We start from the raw sequence: 20,243 nt of genomic DNA, 5'->3' as shown, positions 1-20,243 counted from the left end.
ATGAAGCCTGCCTGAGAGGCATACTGTGCAGTTGTTAGTGTAGATTAGTGGTGGTGGTGGTGTAGAATAAAAGTTAGCAGAAAAATGGATCAGAGCAACATCTTGAATTCTGACTCGGACTTATTTTTATACTCAATTAGAAATCAGAAACAACAAATCTAGAAAATAGTTCAGAAATTATAACTATCTCAAGTCAATTCAGAAATTACTGGTATAGGGTCATGCCAACAAAACAAAAGTCTGAATTTGAAGTCTAATTCTCAAAGAATTTAAAACAAAGGCTAGCCTAAAAACGACTCTTCTAGCTAGTGATCACCCTTAACGCCTAGACAAACATGAAAACAATGCAAAGATAATTTATCCAAAAAGTTGGTAGGAAGGGTCCAATGTCGAAGAAAATCGCACAAAGAGAAATCCCACTGACCAAGAATTCGCTTGATTTTCGCATGAGTTTTAGTTGAGTGAACATAGATACAAGACTTCCACTATGAATTTAGCCAAATCTTCGCACTATGGATTTAGTCAAATCTTCGCTCGACACACCGCTCAAAATTTGGACGAGCATGACTAGTCCAAAAAGTTTGCTTGAGATGTCACTCGATACACAACGATCCTCGGTCAAGCAAACACCCATGTTTCTAGTTTTTTTTTTTTTTTTTAAATAACCTGTTTCTAGTTATTTACTAGTATTACTAGGTTTAGACTTCTTTTGTATGATAAGTACATGTAATAAGTGTCTTCTGCTTTGGATGACCATTATTATTAGAGTAATCTTTAAGATTTATGGAAGAGTTGCTTCGATTTGGTGAAGCAGATATGCATTTTATCTATTCTGCCCACCCATCCCCCTTTTTAGTTTTAGATTTATGTTTGAAATTTCAGGATTTTTAATCCAATTTGAGTGGGCTTACTTCATCCTTCAGAATAAAACAGATCCTGCAATAGAAAACTAATGCCGATTCAATAATAGATGGCGCCACATCAATATGGTGTAATAAGTGGAATAAGATCTTTAACTGGACAGAAGAAACAAGAGAAATTATACAAACAATCCAATTTCGAATTAACCAACCTCCAAAAAGTCCCCATCAGACATACAAAGGTTGACACTGGAGATCTTAATCTGTCACGGCAAAACAAAGCTTAGCCTCATCCCAAGGGCCATTGATCTCAAACTTGTATTCTTGAAGTCGTATAAGCCAATAAGGACATACCACAGTCACAAAAACCAATAAACCCAACAGTAGCACAAAAAGTAGCCGGTGGAGTGTATAAACAAAAGCCAAGGTCACGGCCATCAAACTGAAAGCAAAGCAAAGATGCAAGCGGAAGGAGTACTTTTTGATACAGTAAGTGATCAGTGGAGCAAAAAGAAAAACTTGTAAGGAGAATAGCATGATTGCAAAAACATGTATACTTGACGGAAGGCGAGAAGCAATGAAAACCGAGGCCACTATCGAGGCATTTAAAGAAATGCAACTGGTCAATGTTGGATTATTCAGAGCCCCAGGAGCCCTAACAGTTGATCCTGAGTAGTCGTGAAGGAATAGATGAAGTATGACGAGTGGAACAGTTACTGCCCAGATGGAATCTGAGCTAATGGATCTTGTTAGAGTTTGGTAGATGGGAGCAAAAACGTATAATCCAGTTGTGAAAAAGAAAACGTTAAGTAAATAATGCAAGAGAAGATTGAGTGAAAGCATTTCTTCGGTTAAAAGGAGAAGTAGAAAACCTGATCCAAGAAGACTGACATCAAGATACAAAAGGGAAGTTTCATCAAGAGTTGATCTTAGAGTGTAGGTCCAAACCAAGCCCACAAGGGCAACAATGCATAGATATTCAGAGATGGAAACCGAGTCTTGCATCACTTTTAGCATGTCCCGTTTCACAACATTGGCATTCATGACTATATCTTCAAGAAAAGATTCATCAGTGTGATTGTCATCAAAACCAGGCTGCATCCCTCCATATGCTACTTTTCTCCATTTGGATCGAGTTGGAGATGAGTTTTCAGCAATGCCGTTATCCATTTCTATCTACTCGTTCAATTGCAAACCTATTTCCTTGAGCTCAATTTTGTCAGCAAGAATATATCATTCTAGGTTACATAAATCCTGTTCTCACAGACTGCGATCTTGCAATATGCAGCAGACCTACAGAAGAAGTACATAATTATATATGTTGCTGCTCTCACAGAAGGTCTACCCTTTTGGGATACAAATCATATATATTTGTGTGTGTAAAGGTGATACTTAATAAATGAATTCAATGCATAACTGAAAAATAAAAGAGACACTTCTTCACTTAAATCAGCAGCTTGGCTTCTTGTATTTCAATTCTTCCCAGAAGCATTGCTTGCAAAATAAGCGTACATGAAGACATTTTTGTGAAAGAAAAGATTCAGAATGACATGGTTGGAACCAGTGAAACCATAATCTCTAGAATGAAATCCTTTATAACGAGCATGAGCGCATGCCCATCTCTGTTGCCACAGCCAAATTAGTACGCCCCATTTTGATTCTCATTGAAACATATTTTATCTAAGAAAAATTCATCTACAAGGGTTGCATTTGCACAAACGAACGCATCAAAACCAAAATTAATCACAAAATCGAAATTCATCCCAAATTCTAAATCCCATCACAATTAAAATCAAAGATCAATCTCAAAATCAAACAACAGTGTTCATTATTCATAAAAAAAATCCAAATAATTTCAGTGGACCAGATTAATTTCACCTTGTAGATGGAGGGCGGCAGACGGGAAGATGTGGCTGTACTGTAAACAGAGAGAGAGAGAGAGAGAGAGAGAGAGAGAGAATGTGCTTACAGTGGAGTGGTGGACGGTGGCTGGACCGTTGGGTGCGTGGCGAGCTGCGGAGGAGCTGTTGCCGGCTGGGCGAGTTTGGCTGGAATTGGAGTGTCCTTTTTTGCTGAATGTTACTGCCGAGGAGAAGAGTTAGAAATGGGGGGATTTGTAACCGATCGTCATGCTCTTTCTTTTTTCTGTTTGATTAACTTTGATTTTCGGCAAAGCTTGGAGCTTGAAAGAGGATCTAGGGTTCTAAGCATTAGCATTGAATTATGCAAATGCAAATGTAAAATTTGCATAATATGACACGAGTTTGCATTTGGCTATTCCACTCAAAACTAATTCCCATATTGGATTATCCATCTATTAGCCAAAATAATAATAAAATATTATTAATTTAATATTTTTATTATTTTTTTACCTAATTTATTTTTATCACATTTCACAATTCTACAGTTCATATCCTAATTAATAATCAAATTATTTCATCTAATTGCACCAATTCAAGCAAAACATACGACCTTCAGAATCTAAGCTCCGAGGCCCTGGGTTTTGGTAGGGACGTTAACCGAAACAAAGAACATATCAGCCTCTGCAACATGTTTCTCCACATCAGTAGAGAAGAAGAGGTTCTTTCCTCTGGCACTGCTTAAGTAGATTTTAGTTTAAATTAGAAATATATGATATAATTGAAAGTGAAATTGAGTAATACTGAGAGAGAGGGAGCAATTTTTCTGTCCCCAATGTGGAGATCACCATAAAAGTTACAGATCCAGAGTTTTCAAGTAGAAGCACATGAATAGGTAATATGTAAATGAATTGCAAGCGGTTATCTCATCTAACACAGCTCAAAGATGACGTAAAGGAAGTTCAAATATCAAATTCACACCAAAAACAAGACAAACAGGAACATATCTGCCCATAAACAAACTCATACACCCACCATAACAAAAACCCGAAAAATCGCAACCAAGACAAAAGAATCACAGTATTATAAATCTCTCAAAGCAGAAATCCAAATCCAGCACAACCCACGATAATCAACCAAAAATATGTAAATTGGAATGCCTAAATATTCACAAAATTTATAACATTCTTGTACAAACCAGACGATATTGCTAAAAGGGTCTACTGATCATTGAACCAACAGAATCATCAAATACACTCGAAGCTACAAGAACACTTGATAATTACATGGGTTCTTGCTTATCATTTCAACAATAACACATTATAAGTAAATACAATATTTGTTCCTAATGTCTCCAGGTATATGCATTTGGTGCATTACCGGTTTAGAACCAATCGTCCCAAGAATAACTCCATAAACACTGTTGAGCAATATGTTACCATGCAATGTTTGTATTCCATCAAGTTAAACAATATCTGCTGTAAATATTTTATCCAATTCAAAATCCATGAAACAAAACATCTACTATAAAAATATAACAATTTCTTACTACCCTAGCATTAGACCTTTCTGCAGTGAGAAAAGAAGAAAGAAGGGAAAGGGGGAAAAACTACAGCCTCATAGCACTCTTCAAATTGCAAGGAATAAACACACATCGGGAATCTAGAATCTCCAAAATTCTAGGGTAACTACAGGTTAGGCTTCTTAACAATTTAGTAAGCTATGATAAAATAAAGGTAATCCAGGGGTGGTAAATTATGGACTTTTAGAACTATACTGTGCAGTTTCCTAGAAACCTAGAGAATCCAGAAAACACATCAGCAAAGATCATCAAATCCGAGCAATATCAGATTCATCACCCAAAGAAGAAACTCCATAACAACACCGCGACTAGAGCACAAATAGATATGAAAACAACATGTTCAACATTCTGATTATTAACATCATCAAAATGTATGGTTTTGGGAGAAACATTAGGAGAAATACTATCTGTAAAGAGGGGGATTTTTTCTTAGATTCTTCCAAAGCACGAAGAAATTAGGTAAAAAATATTCTCAGGAAATCATCACCATTTATTGTAACGAGCTACCTCGTCGTCGTTGGGGAAGAATCCCATAATTCGACCCGCCGAATTCTGGTACGCGTACATGAACCCTCCCATCAGCCCAATCAAACCTCCGGTCACCATCGACGGTCCCCTAATCCCCGGCTTAATCCCTAGTTAGCAAAAAATTAACAAAATTAATTCCATTTCGTGCACAAGCTATCAATTTGAATCGATAGAGAGAGAGAGAGAGAGAGACCGGAGAGGTAGCCGACGGTGACAGAGACGCCAGTGATGGTTGTGAAGCGGAGGTAGTCGAGGAAGTTGAAGTTTCCGACTACTTTGGTGAAGGGAGGGTTCCGATGTATGCAAGAAGAATCAAAATTCCAGGGTTTCTTTTTCTCAAGAAACCAAAAGAAAAAGAAATCAATCACAAAACCAAGGAATTCGATTTGAAATAAAACGTAGAAAGCTCTGAGAACATAGTCGAGATTGATAGTACCTGAAACCGCGGCGAGAATGGACATATTTTAAGCTGCAGAAGCCTTAGGAGACGAAAGGAAGAAAGCTAGGAGACGAACGGAAGAAAGGAACGAGGGACTTTATGCTACAGACACTCGGAGACGAAAGAAAGTGATTTTAATTGGACATGAGATATGAAAGAAACCTAGCAGAAAGGAAGAAAGAAACGAGGGAGAAATGGAGGGGAAATTCCGCGGGAGAGAAACGATTTGGGGAGAATTTGTTTGTTTTTAGAAAATATTTATCTCATATTACCTAATTATTATAATTTTTTTAATTTTTAATATAAAATAACATAAAAAATTTAATTTTTTTAAATTTTAAAATAAAAATAATATTAAAAAATATATTTTAATAATATTTTATTTAATTTTTTAATTTTAATTTTATTTCATCCCTAAAAATAAACGAATGAATCCTGAGAATCGAGAGAGTGAAAATATTTTGGACGGTACTATTATGCTGCTTGCACATTACCATTATAAATGATCGCGTGACGTGGCATGCTACCAGACATAATATTAATTAAAAAAATATAGATAAAAGTGGCTGAATGAAATCAATCGAGCGAGTCAGAATCCTCGTGGGTGCATTGCCCTCCAATCGCCGTCCTGTTGCCGCCACGTCTTCTTCTCGTCCTGAAAATGCTCACCATTTTCCTGAAAGATTGATGTTCAATGGAATCTTATCAGAACTTGGTTCATGCATGCACTTGTCAAAATCCAACCAGGTTGTATGTTTGCTAGTTGTTTGCTCTTGATTTTGGAATATTTAAATAAAATTATTTAGGATCCAAACTACTCATTGTTCTGTGTTAAACGGAGCCTTAAAAAAGGAGGGAATCTTCTTTTGGTTGTCAAAAAACATTGCATTATGTGATGAGATTGAACAAAAGGTTTATTTTAGCTTCATTTTTTTTCTAATATTTTTAAATATAGATAAAGATGGACAGATTTAAGAGAATAATATCCGCAATGATATAAAATAAAAGCGAACATATTTGATACTATATGTATATGAGGTCAAATCTCGCATTGACCAAAAATAGTAGTTTTAGATATGAAAATAAATAATCAGTGAAATGAGAAGAGAACACAAACCAGCATGTATGTGGAGTTCTGTCTATGCTCGACTGTCGGTGAGGTGGATGGATTTTTGCTCAACTGTCGGTAATTGATGCACTGGTTTTTTTCGATGAAGGACCAAATCGACTGCTTTACCACCTAGTAGATTGATCCACTTAATCGACTGTTAAAATTCTATTTTTTGGTGAGGTAAATGCTGCTGCTAAAATCTCCGGTAAGTGTTGCAGATGAATCTTGTAACACCTTCCTCATCCCCTTTCCTCCTGCTTTTTCTTTTATCTTCAGCTTTCCCAAATTTTGTCACCCTTTTAACCCATACCAGGGTATACTTGATATCAGTTTTCCAAAACTGCTTTCATAACTAGAATTAGTTCAGGAACTCCTGAACTAATTGAACTAGGGCTAGAAATTACTGCTCTTAGCCATGATCCAAGCTGAGTGGCACCTATATCTCCAATTAAATCAGAGTTGTTGTATTTGGCAGCACAACCACTTGAACCATGCATAATAATCCCACAATTAAAACAGAATCTTGGTAACCTTTCATATTTAAATTGTACAAACCTTTTTTGACCTAGTAATTCCACTACTTTCCATCTTACTAATGGTTTCATCAGGTCTATTTCAATTACAATCCTTAACCATTTTTCCCAGCAATCTTCATTGTAATCTGCATCCACCTGAAGTACAGTGCCTATAGTGGATCCAATTATGTTTCCTACCTCTTTGTTCATGCATCCTAACGGTAGATTAATTAATTGGACCCATAGATTGGTGTGAGTAAACTGGAGTTCAGTAGGAGGGGTGAATCCCTCAAACCTCTTTAAACAAATTAAATTCATATCAAACATCCAAGGTTATCCCTCTCATTTCTTGCTTAGTTCAACTTCTGATAGGAATTCAAATATATAGAGGTTCTCTCATACTTCAATAATTTTCATATCATCATAGAATTTCCAAACTTTGGACATGGTGTTTTTAAAAGTCTCTCTGCTTATCTTTTAATCTACTATTAGTTTACCCACTAGACATAATTTACCTCTTTCCATAGTGAGTTCAGTGTATTTCAATAATTACGACTTCATCTTTTTCTTCCTTTGCTAATGATAATTTGTTCCATACATTTGCTAATGCATCTGCCATCTTCCTCTGAATTTTGCCAACTTTCTTTTTGTTTAAGTTCTAACTTATCTGCTGAGAATTGCTATCCACCTCTTGCCATTGACAAACTAGCTTGCGATAGTGAATGATACTTTTCGACCTCGCTAGAAACCTTTAGACTCGTGAGGAAATCTCATTCTAGTCACTAGAGCATGTTTGAGGGGTGAGATGAGAATTTTGTATTTTGTTTAAGAGTTTAAAATATTGTATTTTAATATTATTATTGTTTTGAGATTTGAAAAAAATTAAATTGTTTATTATATTTTGTATGAAGATTTAAAAAATATGTAATGATAAAATAATTTTATATCTCATCCCACCCCCAAACCTGCCGTAACAATCATTTCTTAAATTTTAAGAAAAAAAATTAAAAATAAAATAAAATATACGAATATAAGTTGAGGGACAAAATCACGGATTTGTTCAACATTTTCCTTAACATCAAATACGAGAGAGAGAGAGAGAGAGAGAGAGCGTGTTGGACGCGGTTTGGCTGCGGACCCTACAACTACACGGGAGGGAGCGACCTCTGACTTCTTCGCTATTTTTACCTTTTCCAGTTTTCGATTCTTTCTCTCTCTCTCTCTCGCTCTCTCCTCTCTCTGCGTGAGTCGGTTCGGGTGCCAGATCCAATGGCTGACAACAACAACAACAATGTTAATTACGAGGAATCGAGCCCTCTCTTGAGCAAGCAAGTCGTCGAAGGAGTAGAAGATGATGCAAAGAAAGCCAGCAAGCCAATTGACGCTAAGGACGAAAAGGTCACAGTCTCGCCCGCGGCGAAAGCTCCGGCTCCGGTACCCGGAAATTTCGGTGGTCACGGCTGGACCGCGAACGGGTTGCCGTTGGGACACGGGAGCGTGGTGGGCGAGCCCATGGGCCGGACCCAGTGGAACTCGAGCATCTTTGCTTGTTTAGGTCGCAACGACGAGTTCTGTAGCAGTGATCTTGAAGTTTGTAAGTCATTTGTTATTTAAAAGTCGATTTTTTTATTAGCTTACCATCGAGATTTGGGTCATTCTGTGCAATCAGCTGGCTTTTTGTTCTGTTTTTAATTTTGCATTGGATTTGGGATTTTCTTTTTTGTTGCGTTTTGGTGCTTGACCCGATACCTTTAAACATTTGATATAGTAGATGAGAATGACAAAAGTTCTCTAAGCAAACATGGAGATCTTTGACTCCACACCTGCAAATAAGTGTAATAGCATTTTTTGTTTTTATTATTTTGAAAAGAATTACGTGAAGAGTTGAATATTTCTTGATGAATTTGCCCATGAATTCACAAATGGTGATGAATGAAAAAGTTTGCAATCTTGTTAATTATACATTAATTGAAGCTACACTGGTTGTTAGAATTTGTGGTTAAGATATAACTCGTGCATAAGGTGAGTTTGATTGTTGCAGGACAATCTTGAACCCATTTAAACTAATTGAATAGAGGACCGGGTTTCAATTAATTTTTTGATGCTTTTGGAATGCAACACTTCTGGATCAGGACGTTTCTTTGCATATTGTGTTTTTCAAGTACCACTTGTGCTCCATATTTTCAGTTTTTGTTCTAAATGTCACGGCATCTGACCAGGTCTTCTTGGAAGTGTGGCTCCTTGTGTGCTGTATGGTGGCAATGTGGAGAGGCTTGGATCTAGTCCTGGGACTTTTGGAAATCATTGCTTGAGTTACTCTGGCCTATATTTGATTGGAAATTCCATTTTTGGTGGAAACTTCCTCGCACCATGGTTTTCATACACAAGCCGTACTGCCATTCGCCGGATGTTCAACTTAGAGGCAAGTTTTTGTCTTTCCCACGCTCTTCCCCTCTTAAAAAGGAAAAAAAAAAAAAAAATGACATAAGCAATGGAAGTTTTGGTCTGCCATTGAGATTAACTGTGTTTTAGGTTTACTCGATTGATTATAATTTTGCATCAGGGTATATATATGTTTTTTTTATCAGTGCATCATTGTATATGTATCTTTTTTTTTTATCAGTGCATCATTGTATATATTCATGCTATGCATTAATATGTTTGTTCCTCTTTAACGTTTAGAACTCTTCTAATATTGATTTTATATCCTGTGGCGTTTTGTTCTTATTAAAGCACTTTGACATTCTACGAATTGAAAAAGTACTGTGTAATGAATATTTTCTTGGCATTTTTCATTTTCTTATGAGTAGTGGCCTTTGAAGTAGGATGTCTGGCTAAGTTGTATTGACTTCAATTTAAATAATATGGATTCATTTTTTAAGTCTTATTACACATCAATCGTCATTGCTTGTTTGAGTTCATTCCCACCCGTATTTATTTTTCTTAAGGTTTTGATATATAGCAACTATTTTTTTAAAGTTGATGTAAATGTGTTGCTAAGGAAAAAAAGACAGTTGTTTTCAAATGCAACTGTGGATGTTATGGTGCTGATAACTTTATTGGTATTTCTGTTGCGGTGATCATGGCCTTGTGGTTCCTAATATTTGTGTCTTACGTATGTTTTCTCTATTTGATTTACTTCACCTTGCACAGGCTGTCCTAACTCTCTTACTCTTAATTCCGATGTATACTTGTTTGTTTCTAAAGAACATTACAAGAATCTTGGATAGCAATGATCAAGTTTAGAACTCACAGCTGATATTTATATTCTTGAATGTTCTAGAATTACACAAACCACATAGCTTAATTGATTAAAAAGAACATAGAAAAGTCAGCATTAATAAGTTGAGAAGTTTGATATTTGATCCCATTCAGTCCTGCTCTTCCATGCAGTTGAATAGGATGAATGTTTTCTGTGTCTACCATGAGAATAGTCTTACGATTCTCCAAGCTCATTTCTCCGGCTTTTATAATTTTGCTCCTTTTGATCATACTTGAGGTTTTTGAGTGGTGTTTTGTTGTCCATACCAAATATGATAATAATTATGATGAAGAGCTTTTGAATTTGTTCATAATGTTTTATGACAAGCAGGGCAGTTGTGAGGCACTTCACAGGTCATGTGGGTGCTGTGGAAGCTTTCTGGAGGACGAGGTGCAGCGTGAACAGTGTGAATCTGCATGTGACTTTGCGACTCATGTCTTCTGCCATGTGTGTGCACTTTGTCAGGAAGGTCGCGAGCTCCGTCGCAGATTGCCTCATCCAGGGTTCAAAGCTCAGCCATTCTTGGTTATGATTCCTCCAGGGGAGCAGACCATGGGTCGTGCGGCCTGAGAGCTACCTCCTCTAGCATGAAAGAGTCGTACTGTCTATATAGTATCAATATGATATGATGTTGAACCGTGTAAATTGTATTCTGTATTTGAATTGTGTGAGCTTGCGTTTGAAGACAAAAACACCTATAAATAAAGATACAATGAAAATGTAGACTTCACCTATATTGTTTATAATTCTTGATGTTTGTGGATGTCTATTATCTCTACATTACTCGATTTTAAGCCCAAAATGCTGTTTGTAAAATAGATGGGATTTTTAAAACATGTGTTATGAAATGTGTTACGTAGATATCTTTACTCGATTTAAGTTGAGATGTGGTATATTTTCAGATTCTCATGTATATTTGCACATTCACATGATGTTATACGACAGATGTCCCATAAAATGTGGAGGAATTTTGCTTTTGCTTTTTAAACAAAGCATAATTTTTACAAAACTACGCACCGTATGTGATTTTCGATTAAAGTTTTCAGGTATTAATTTGTCAATATTTTGTCAGTAGTTGAAATTGTCATATCAACACCAATAATGGTTTGACGCGTGTCGACTTATTCACACTTTATAATAATAGAGAGATCTCATTCTTAGGATAATGCTAGTAGTACAGTTGTTAACCAATAAAGTCAATCCACGCAGTATAAATGTTTTTTTTTTTTCCTTATTTTCTCTTAATCATTTTTTACACAATTTTAAATATTTTTAAAAAATAAACAAATATCAATTCACTAATATTTACTTCTTTAATTATTAAATAAAATCTAAAAATAAAAATAAAATAAAAAAATCAATAGTCATTTTTATCGGTTCAATTAGTATTTTCTTTCTTAGAAACAAAAACACGTCACCATTATCGATGATTTTGAATATTTTGTATGATTATAGAAATTTTAAATTATTTTTAATAATTTGTTTAGCCAATGACGTGTCACGTTTTATTTTTCTTATTAAAGATAATTATAAACCCAAAACAAGAAATAATAAATTTGAGATATTGAAAAACCAAAAGATAATCGTGCATATCTAAAAGAATTTTTATTTTAGAGAATTATTCTGTCGACGTAAGAGTTGTACAAAAATAATTTTACAGATGTATTAGTTTTTTTTTTAGTCAACTTTTTTAATTATTAAGTTAAGACTTGTCAAGTTAATATATAACTTACTTTGTTATACCATCAATGTGGTAGCACAGTTGGTATAAGATGATATTTCATAGTTTCGAGGTCAGAGTTTAAGTTAAGACATAAATTAAAACCATTTATAGTGACAAAACTTGACCTTTAGGTCATGGGATAGGCTTTGAACTAGCTGGATATTTTAAAGATGCTGTGGTAACGGGCTCGCGCTAGGGATAGTAGTTATGGCTCAAACAAGACATTCTACAACAAGAAAGAGCTCCTATGATCACGCTTAAAAAAAATTGCTACGTTGATCGACCTCGCATTCCCTTTTTCTTAAGAAAAGAAAGAAAATTGTTATAAATAGTTTGTTTGCACATACATGAGAGTGGCAGAAGTAACAAGTGCACTATGCGTTGTTCCTTCTCTTTATTATACATTTTATTATATTATCTTTATTATCATTATAATCCCACTCAGTTTTTTAACATTAAATTTTACAAAAATACGTTTGAAGGCGGAAGATTTCCTCCATTTATGATAATTAATTCAATCGAGAAAAAAAAAAGATTTTTATCTTGTAGTGGTTACCAATGTCTTATCACTTGTTAAGCCAAGAGTCTGATAACATATAACCCATTTCTCCAAATGAAAAACCTAGATTCAAAAGCCCCCATCCCCTTGTATAATAAAAATAAATTTCCTCTCTCTTATTTCTTTAAGGTTCCTACGCTCAACTCTTGCATCAATTTATATTATTTATCCATTTGGCTTTCTCACCTCTTAATTATTCTATAGATCGAGGACTAGTTATACTAAAAAGACAGCTAAAGAATAGGCATATGAACAATTATGCACACCCTGTCTGGAAAACAAGCATTCTTACTTCTTGGCCTACCCGAACATAAAGTTAACTACTTCTAATAATCAAGTTGAATCTCCAATCAGTACCAGGGAGATGAAGGAAAGTATCTAGCACACTCTCTAAAAAACAGAGGAAGGACAATTTCCGACCACAATTGTTCAACATTGAGATGAAAAAGAGAAAGAACATCTTGAAATTCTACTCTCCAGGTGCAGAAACACCTTGCTTCAGTCTCTCCTTCCTCATCTTCTTCTTGGAGATCGGCTTCTTTTTCCTTGGAGGAAGGGTTTTTTGTGCATAGATGTAAAGTACATAGTTTCCAACAAGGAATATCAACAACAGCCCAACAACAACCAGTAGCACTATCAGTCCTGGGTTGAACCCTTTGGCTTCGGCATCCTTGATCACATTTCCCTAGACATTGCAACAGCAGATCATATTCTTGTGAGGACACATCACACAGAAAAAGACAAATAAAAAACTGAAATAGCCCACAACACAACATTTATGCAAGCAATCCAGGTTAGGGCCAAAAACATTAACATTTCCACCTTATTCTGCTTTGAAATAATGTTCAAATATTTCATTAATTTAAACAATTGTAATGCATTAACAAATGGCCAGACTTGAGATTGGTTCCAGTATAAGAAAACCTCTATTGCTACTTTTAATAAGCAATTCTAGGGCAGAAACTACCTCTGGAGTGGGTTTGGGGCTATATGAAGCAATGACAGATATCCAAAAGATCCACATAGCATTATCCTTGGCATCAGTCATACGCAACTGATAAATCTTAAAATTTTTATACGAGCACCTGAATCAACTCCGTGTTTGTTTTAGGGAAATAAATAAACTTTTTAAAATTGGAATTTGGTTCTGATTTTCCTGCAGGCTCACTGCTTCTATATAAGAAATAACTAATTTCCGATGATGATGAACTTCAATCAAATAGAACCACTCTCAAAAAATTCTGCATAATTGATAATAAGAATGCTATTTATCCAAATGATCTCTATGTAAGATTTTCTACAATTTTTTATGATTGAGAATAAGAACAATAGGTCTATTCAAACTTGCAAAAGCTTCAAACAGTAGACAGACATTAATGGTAAGCAAACAGGTTTAATATACATCTGAGAATTCACCATCCTTAATCGCAAGGTGAGCATCTTCATGCACATCAGAATTTCCCAACCGAGAAATCATGGAAGATTGATGGTAGAAGGCAAAAAATACAGAGAAAGGTAAACATAAGTACTATTTAATTTTTTTAACGTTCAAATCAAATAGGTAATTGCTTGTTTGGCTTACTTATCCAGAAAGAAAAAGGGCTTTGGACTGCAGCAAATCTTGAGTGAACAAAATATGGGGATAAGAAATAACATAAATCAATGCCTACAGAGACAAAACACAGTGTGGTGAAGATGAAGCCAGAGACTCAAGATTATTCTTCAAATGGAAAGGTGCATTTCTTACTCTCTTATCAAGAAGATTGAGAGCTCAAGATAGCAGCTTGGTAATTCAAAACAGAAATCTGTGATTACTGTCACAAAAACTAATTAGCCATCCAACAAATTCATTGATTATCGTTTTGAGCTGAGAGCAATGTTCTCATTGATTAGTTCCTCAATTGGGTGCGTGCTGTGGGTATGCAGAGTTAATGAATTTCTGTACTTCAGATTGACAGAGTTTGTAGTTTGTAGTTTGAAGTTTGTGAGTGGATTGGAATTTTCACTGCATGAAATGATTTGGATTTTGATTGAGACTTTAGGTTGTTTTCCATAGTTTGTGGAGGATTAGCTTGTTTGGATATTTATATGTAAATAGTCAGATAATTCTCAATGAATTTGGCAATTTTGGGGGTATCATGGAATGATATTAAATAGATTCGGGTCATTGTATCAGAAAATCTTCTCCCTATTAATTGTATTAATGTCACACTGGGATAAATAAATTTTTATATTTTTTTCTAAAATGTGAAAGAAACATAATAAGCAACATATGAATCATAAAAAAAACCCACCACCAAAGACTACTAGTAAAGTGAAGGAGAACAACATTTTGCCGGGCCTGAAATATGGTCATCCTGACAAGGATATGTGCCCATGACAATTAATCTCTTGACATCCATAGTAAGCAGCATGCAATTATTTATTTATTTTTTGCTGAATAAGCAACATGCAACTCACTTGCTTAAATTGAATACTAACTTGGACAACCATATCATGCGGAATAGAAGCAATTTAACTAGAAATTTTGGAAAAATTTTCATTAAACTCCAACAAATAATAAAACCAAGATGAATCAATGACTTAAATGAAAGGATTTCCAGGGAAAGGAAACAAGCATCCGCCTTTACAATTTTCTAAACCATGTTGAACATGTATCATAAATTTCCTCAAGCTTCAGGGTAAAATAACAATCGTGACAAATGGAACCACCACCATAAAAGATAACGTTTTCCCAGAATGTTCCCGGAAATATTCTATGCGCAAATAAGCACAAGGACTCGATAATCAATAAGAATTTACCACAAATAGAATTTACCACAAATATAATCCTGTAGATCTTTCAATCAGAAACTTAAAACTTAATCGCATTAATACAGATCTCGCAAAACTTATCCAAAATTACGGGTTCCGTGTCAAAGCGTACCATGCGATCGAAGGAGGGAGGGACCTTGTCAGTGAAATCGAACTCTTCGTCCATGGCTGCGACTCAGACCCAAATAGATCGACTCAGTCGCTCGTAGAGGAGTTCCTGGGAGAGCTAACCGTACGAATTGGAACGAAGAAGCTTGGAGAAAACAGAGAGAGAGAGAGAGAGGAATGAAAATTGGAAAATAGACCCAGTCTGAACAGGTATTGATTGGTCCTGTGATTTATAATTTTATATCGCACTCCGGCGTACTAATTCCCTTCGTTTATATGACACTGCAACGATAACAAAATATTTTAAAATATTATTACATTTAATTAAACTTTTTTAAGTAACTATGCTTATTTTATAAGTTTTTTTTTTTTTAAATTTTAAATTTCAAATTTTATAATAATTTTTTTCATATCAATATCTAATACGTTAACCCGTATTATTACGTGAATAAAAATTATAAAATTTTTAAAACTATAAAAAAAAAATTAATAAAATGAATCTTTTACTCAATATGTATAATATTGTGCATAAAATTCTAAGTACATATGCGCGCGTAGAACTACCAGAATGTTATATATATGTGCTTACAATTTTACATAAGAGACTTATTTCATCAATTTTTTTAAAAATTTAAAATTAAATTTCATAATTTTTAACATATTTATAATTGAAACGTAAAAAATTAAATTTTGGACATTTTTTTTTAAATATAATTAACATTTCTCTTTAATTTAACCCTCAAGTTTTGATGTATTTCAGTACTTTGCTCAGCAAGAGAAATTATATAACAAAAATTATAATTTAAAAGAAAAAAAACTAATTCATGTTTTCCTCGTGATGTATAAGATATTTTATCAACTAATTGAAAATATTATGAGCTGAGCTCATCCAAATTCCAATACATCAAAAGTTTCATGTAATTAATTAGTTCATGTCAATGAGATGAATAGAAGGTAGAAACTTCCTAATTAAGTGTACCAAAATAGTCTAATTTATATTGGGCTTTTCATATCTTTAATGTTAGCTTTATTTTCTATAAAAATAGAAATGTAAAAAAAAAAAAAAAAGGGTAAAAAACACAAAGGCTTTGAGAAGGTAGAATGTTGATGTCTTTGGTCACATCCCTAATAATCAGGAAGTTTACTCAATATATGCCTATCTCATATACAAATGCAACCACCAATTGGAACGTTCGTGTCTTCTCCCCAAAAGGGATTTATGATATGAAGAATTGCTTTGGAAGCAAAACTCGAGAGCCATGATCTTCCTCATGGATAGTGATCTTAACATCAAATTTTTTCATATAATAATATTTGCGAGGATATTAATAATGCATCTTACGTATGAAATAGAATGAGAGAATTGCTATAGATACAAATAAATTACATAAAATAAATCTACAAACTAACGTACTCTCATGATATCCGTAAAATCTCACTTTATAAATTTATTTTATATAATTATTTTGCAGCTAAAATATTTTTCAATAGAATTGTAATATATCCTTTGAGATATGTCACGTTTTTAGAGAGGACAATGGTCTAGTGGATGGATGTAGGGCCGGGCTGCTAGATTTAATGCATCTTTTTCTTCAGCTCTACAACTTCCAAAACAAATCTATGGTAATTTCTTGCTTCATAAATTTGGTTTACCGTCTTTTGAATTTAGGTAATTTATTTTTTTAGATTTGTTTCAATTCTATGTTGTATAGAAAAACTTTGTTTTTTTTTTTTTGTCTTAGTTTGAATACTTGAACAGGCGCAGTTAGTTTATAATTTTCTTAAAGGGAAATGATAGTTGAAAAAGTAATATTTTTTTAATAGTAGACTCAACTTTTTTTAAAACTACTGCACAGCGTTTGTGCACTTCACGACTGCATGTATCATTACTCTTTCTTAAAACTTGGTTTAGAGATCATTTTTGTGACCCTCAAACCTTATTTTTAGGATTCATAAATTAGGATATTTGCATAAAGGAACAATAAATTAGGATTCATCCCTTTATTAAGTGGATCACTCCTGGATATTTCACAACACTTTAGGTACAAGTTTGTTCTTCTCATTTCACATAGCATTAATTCTTAAATGCTATTCACATATCGGCAATCCTTTCTTATTTCTCCTTGGTCTCCGGTAAGTGGGTTGTTCTCTGATAACAAGAGCACAGCCTTAGCGAACTGTTCGAAGAAGTAGTCATTATCATCAGCAAACTTCTGTACGAAAGGAGCTGTTGTGGGGTCAGAAACAAGCTGCGCATCCACAATGAGGAGGCCCTTTTGGCCTAAAAGGTTTTTGTAGTACATGTTATCCAATATCATTGGGGTTTCTCTGTCGTTTCTTGCATAAAGCACTGCGTTTGGTTCAGGAGTTGGCGTTGGGCATCGTCCTTTTAGGTATTCTGCATAGTTTGGGTCCAAAGTTGGGTCGACCGTGGGGTAGAGTCTGTGTACAAGATTGACGCAATGAACTCGACCTACTGAGTGAGCACCTGCATGCATGCATCGTAATTCCAATCTATCATAAGATAACATGCCATTAAAAAGTAGTACTTATGTAAGAAATTCAAATAGCACTCATCATCCATACTTCCAGAATATTATATATATACTTAATAATTTTCCCAACCCGACAGTGGACCATCAGTTTAATTATGAGTAGAGTCGAGCTTTGGGCTTTTGGGACCAAAATATTAGAGACCCTTTAAACCCAAAGCCGAAATGGGTAGGTTATTAGGTGGTGTAGGCCGGCCTCCAAAGTCACTAGACAAAAATATAGCCAAGAAAGAGAACATGCAAGCCGTACCTAAAAGAGCAACCACACCCTCAACATCGAGTCCAATGGATTGAAAGCGAGAGAGCACAAGAGAAATGCTATCATTGTGATTAGGGATGGAGTCTTCAACCACTGTTGTATGGCTTTCCCTGCTGTCCCTCCTCCCAGTTTTCATTTCAATGTGTGGTCCTCCCAACTGTTACATATATTATTATATAATATATATGGCCATAAAGCAAATGAGAGAGAGAGAGAGAGATTAGTTTGAGCATGAACATACCATGACTATACCATCTCTTGCAGAAAGAGCAACGACATCAGCACAAGAAACTTGCAGGGGACATTCGAGCTCAAGTGCAGCCTTGATCGTTTGGACGTACTTGAAATTTCTCATCCCAAAGCTTCTTCCAGATGTTTTCTCCGATGTAATACCATTCACAGTCTCCAACAAGAGAGATGCATCGCATGACTATACATGATAACATGCAGCAAGATTTTTGTTAACGGCTTACATATATGGTTTTGTCGTCGATCTCATACATATGTACGTACGTACTACTTTGAAATGACAATATATATATGCATACCTTAACCATACAATCATGGAAGAGATTCCTAACCCATGAAACAGCTGTATTTCCATGTTTATGGTACAGATTGGTGACCTCTCGTTTGATGATCGCTTCTGCTTGTGGGCAACTTTGAGAGTAATAGTTCGGTTGAAGATCACATTTGCCTGTGTCAAAAACAAATTAAGGAGACAACTTGGGGTAAATTTAAGTCATAAATTCCTTTAGTTTGTTTGGCAAATGTTACAATATCCCAAAGCATAAAGAAATTAGAAAGAAAACAAAGGAAGAGATCCACATGTTGTACTACAAGAAAGAAATTCTAACACACTATTGGTTATTATTATATAGGAAAATACTTGAAACCACAAAATAAGTACAAAAATTTAAAATAAACTGACTTATAATAAAGTGTATATATTTAAAGTGTATATATTTAACGTATCGGTTTGTGATCTTTGTATAGATCACGATTCAGCTCCATCATATTTTAAATAAGAGAATTACTACAGACATAAAAAGATTAGATAAAAATAAACTTACAAAATGACTAGATTCGATCACATGATGAGTTAAACCTATTTTACATTAAAAATAATTTTAAAATCTGACGTCCTGCATTAAGTTACGTCAGTTTGTAGATTTACTTTTATATAATTCTTTTGTGACTAAAATATTTCTCTTTAAATAACCAAAAAAGTAAAAATGTGGGAGAAGGTTACCCAAATGAAACTGGAAGAGTATCAGTGAGAACAGAAATAAGAAGCAGGGAGAAGAATGATGCTTGGCTGTGGCCATCTGAGCTCTTGGATCGACTTATTTCTTGGCTGAGTTATATCTCTCTGGAGCAATTATCGGAAGCCTTTATAGAGGGATGCGGCGGCGAAGTGCTTCTATGAGCGCCTCCCCACTACGCCTCTTTGTTTGACCTTTGGGCCACACACGCGTGGCCCCACTGGAAGCCTCCATTAATACCATGACGAAGTACTTTTTATTATTTTAATGAGTAATTCTACATACAACCGTGAAGTGCGTAATCGCCGCGTAATCGCTTTGAAAAAGAGTGGAGTCCACTATTAAAAAATTAATTTTTTTCACGTGGGTCCCATGTTTTATTCATTTTTTTCAAAACGATTACGCGGCGGTTACGCAATTCACGGTTGTAAGTATATTTTCTCTATTTTAATAGGAGATCATGAATTAAACATTTATTTATATATTTATATATTTTTATAAATAGTATAGACCAATAACGTGCCATTACCTTACCTTCACACTATATTATTAGATCGATCTTGGTGGGTTGGGATTTTCATTGAATTCTTACAGATTATTTTTTGCATATATATAGAAAACTTCACCGACAAGCATTAAGTACTTGTTATTAAATTGGATTATAAAGAAGTAGTACGGTCTCGTTTGGATACAAATGTGAGATGAAATTATCTCATCTCATCTAATTTTAATTAATAATCTTATTATTATTTATAAATTATCTTATCCGTAGTATTATGGGCCTCTTGTTAATTTGTATTTTATCCA

General features: G+C 34.6%; 4 protein-coding genes across 10 annotated transcripts; 1 reads left to right on the top strand and 3 right to left on the bottom strand.

Annotated features, from left to right (window-relative positions):
• Positions 1-821: 821 nt before the first annotated feature.
• Positions 822-5,501, bottom strand: LOC109018462 (phosphatidylinositol N-acetylglucosaminyltransferase subunit C-like). 7 transcript variants are annotated; one of them, XM_035688212.1, is made up of 6 exons: positions 5,266-5,501; positions 5,023-5,164; positions 4,809-4,936; positions 2,830-2,942; positions 1,073-2,153; positions 822-936 (listed from the first exon to the last, which is right to left on the bottom strand). In XM_035688212.1, exon 5 carries the CDS (start codon positions 2,028-2,030, stop codon positions 1,119-1,121), a length of 912 nt encoding a protein of 303 aa, XP_035544105.1. In that variant the 5' UTR covers positions 2,031-2,153; positions 2,830-2,942; positions 4,809-4,936; positions 5,023-5,164; positions 5,266-5,501; the 3' UTR covers positions 822-936; positions 1,073-1,118. The 7 variants fall into 7 exon arrangements, with proteins under 7 accessions (XP_035544105.1, XP_035544106.1, XP_035544107.1 ...); XM_035688213.1 differs by lacking the exon at positions 822-936 and having other exon boundaries at positions 938-2,153; positions 4,789-4,936; XM_035688214.1 differs by lacking the exon at positions 822-936 and having other exon boundaries at positions 938-2,153; positions 2,830-2,932; positions 4,789-4,936.
• Positions 5,502-7,956: 2,455 nt separating this feature from the next.
• On the top strand, positions 7,957-10,928 carry LOC109011228 (cell number regulator 8). The gene is made up of 3 exons (XM_018992339.2): positions 7,957-8,488; positions 9,114-9,316; positions 10,487-10,928. Exons 1-3 carry the CDS (start codon positions 8,164-8,166, stop codon positions 10,724-10,726), a joined length of 768 nt encoding a protein of 255 aa, XP_018847884.2. The 5' UTR covers positions 7,957-8,163; the 3' UTR covers positions 10,727-10,928.
• Positions 10,929-12,672: 1,744 nt separating this feature from the next.
• On the bottom strand, positions 12,673-15,597 carry LOC109011227 (DNA-binding protein S1FA-like). The gene is made up of 2 exons (XM_018992338.2): positions 15,365-15,597; positions 12,673-13,123 (listed from the first exon to the last, which is right to left on the bottom strand). Exons 1-2 carry the CDS (start codon positions 15,416-15,418, stop codon positions 12,908-12,910), a joined length of 270 nt encoding a protein of 89 aa, XP_018847883.1. The 5' UTR covers positions 15,419-15,597; the 3' UTR covers positions 12,673-12,907.
• A 1,734-nt stretch (positions 15,598-17,331) lies between these two features.
• LOC109011226 (peroxidase 21) lies at positions 17,332-19,518 on the bottom strand. Its single transcript, XM_035688190.1, has 5 exons — positions 19,424-19,518; positions 18,720-18,868; positions 18,413-18,601; positions 18,163-18,328; positions 17,332-17,848 (listed from the first exon to the last, which is right to left on the bottom strand). Exons 1-5 carry the CDS (start codon positions 19,497-19,499, stop codon positions 17,442-17,444), a joined length of 987 nt encoding a protein of 328 aa, XP_035544083.1. The 5' UTR covers positions 19,500-19,518; the 3' UTR covers positions 17,332-17,441.
• Between the last annotated feature and the right edge of the window lie 725 nt (positions 19,519-20,243).

Source organism: Juglans regia, chromosome 3 (genome assembly GCF_001411555.2).
Source record: "Juglans regia cultivar Chandler chromosome 3, Walnut 2.0, whole genome shotgun sequence".
Lineage (NCBI taxonomy): Eukaryota > Viridiplantae > Streptophyta > Magnoliopsida > Fagales > Juglandaceae > Juglans > Juglans regia.
Note: the sequence above shows the minus strand (reverse complement) of the source record. Positions and strands in the feature narration are given on the sequence as shown.

Excerpts from the sequence above, each read along its gene's own strand:
- LOC109018462 (XM_035688212.1), bottom strand. The coding sequence starts at position 2,030 with ATGGATAACGGCATTGCTGAAAACTCATCTCCAACTCGATCCAAATGG.
- LOC109011228 (XM_018992339.2), top strand. The coding sequence starts at position 8,164 with ATGGCTGACAACAACAACAACAATGTTAATTACGAGGAATCGAGCCCT. Across the intron at positions 8,489-9,113 it reads TAGCAGTGATCTTGAAGTTT|GTCTTCTTGGAAGTGTGGCT; the intron begins GTAAGTCATTTG and ends GCATCTGACCAG. Across the intron at positions 9,317-10,486 it reads GCCGGATGTTCAACTTAGAG|GGCAGTTGTGAGGCACTTCA; the intron begins GCAAGTTTTTGT and ends TATGACAAGCAG.
- LOC109011227 (XM_018992338.2), bottom strand. The coding sequence starts at position 15,418 with ATGGACGAAGAGTTCGATTTCACTGACAAGGTCCCTCCCTCCTTCGAT. Across the intron at positions 13,124-15,364 it reads CTCCCTCCTTCGATCGCATG|GGAAATGTGATCAAGGATGC; the intron begins GTACGCTTTGAC and ends TGCAATGTCTAG.
- LOC109011226 (XM_035688190.1), bottom strand. The coding sequence starts at position 19,499 with ATGGCCACAGCCAAGCATCATTCTTCTCCCTGCTTCTTATTTCTGTTC. Across the intron at positions 18,869-19,423 it reads ACTCTTCCAGTTTCATTTGG|GCAAATGTGATCTTCAACCG; the intron begins GTAACCTTCTCC and ends TTTTTGACACAG. Across the intron at positions 18,602-18,719 it reads TCCATGATTGTATGGTTAAG|TCATGCGATGCATCTCTCTT; the intron begins GTATGCATATAT and ends TATCATGTATAG.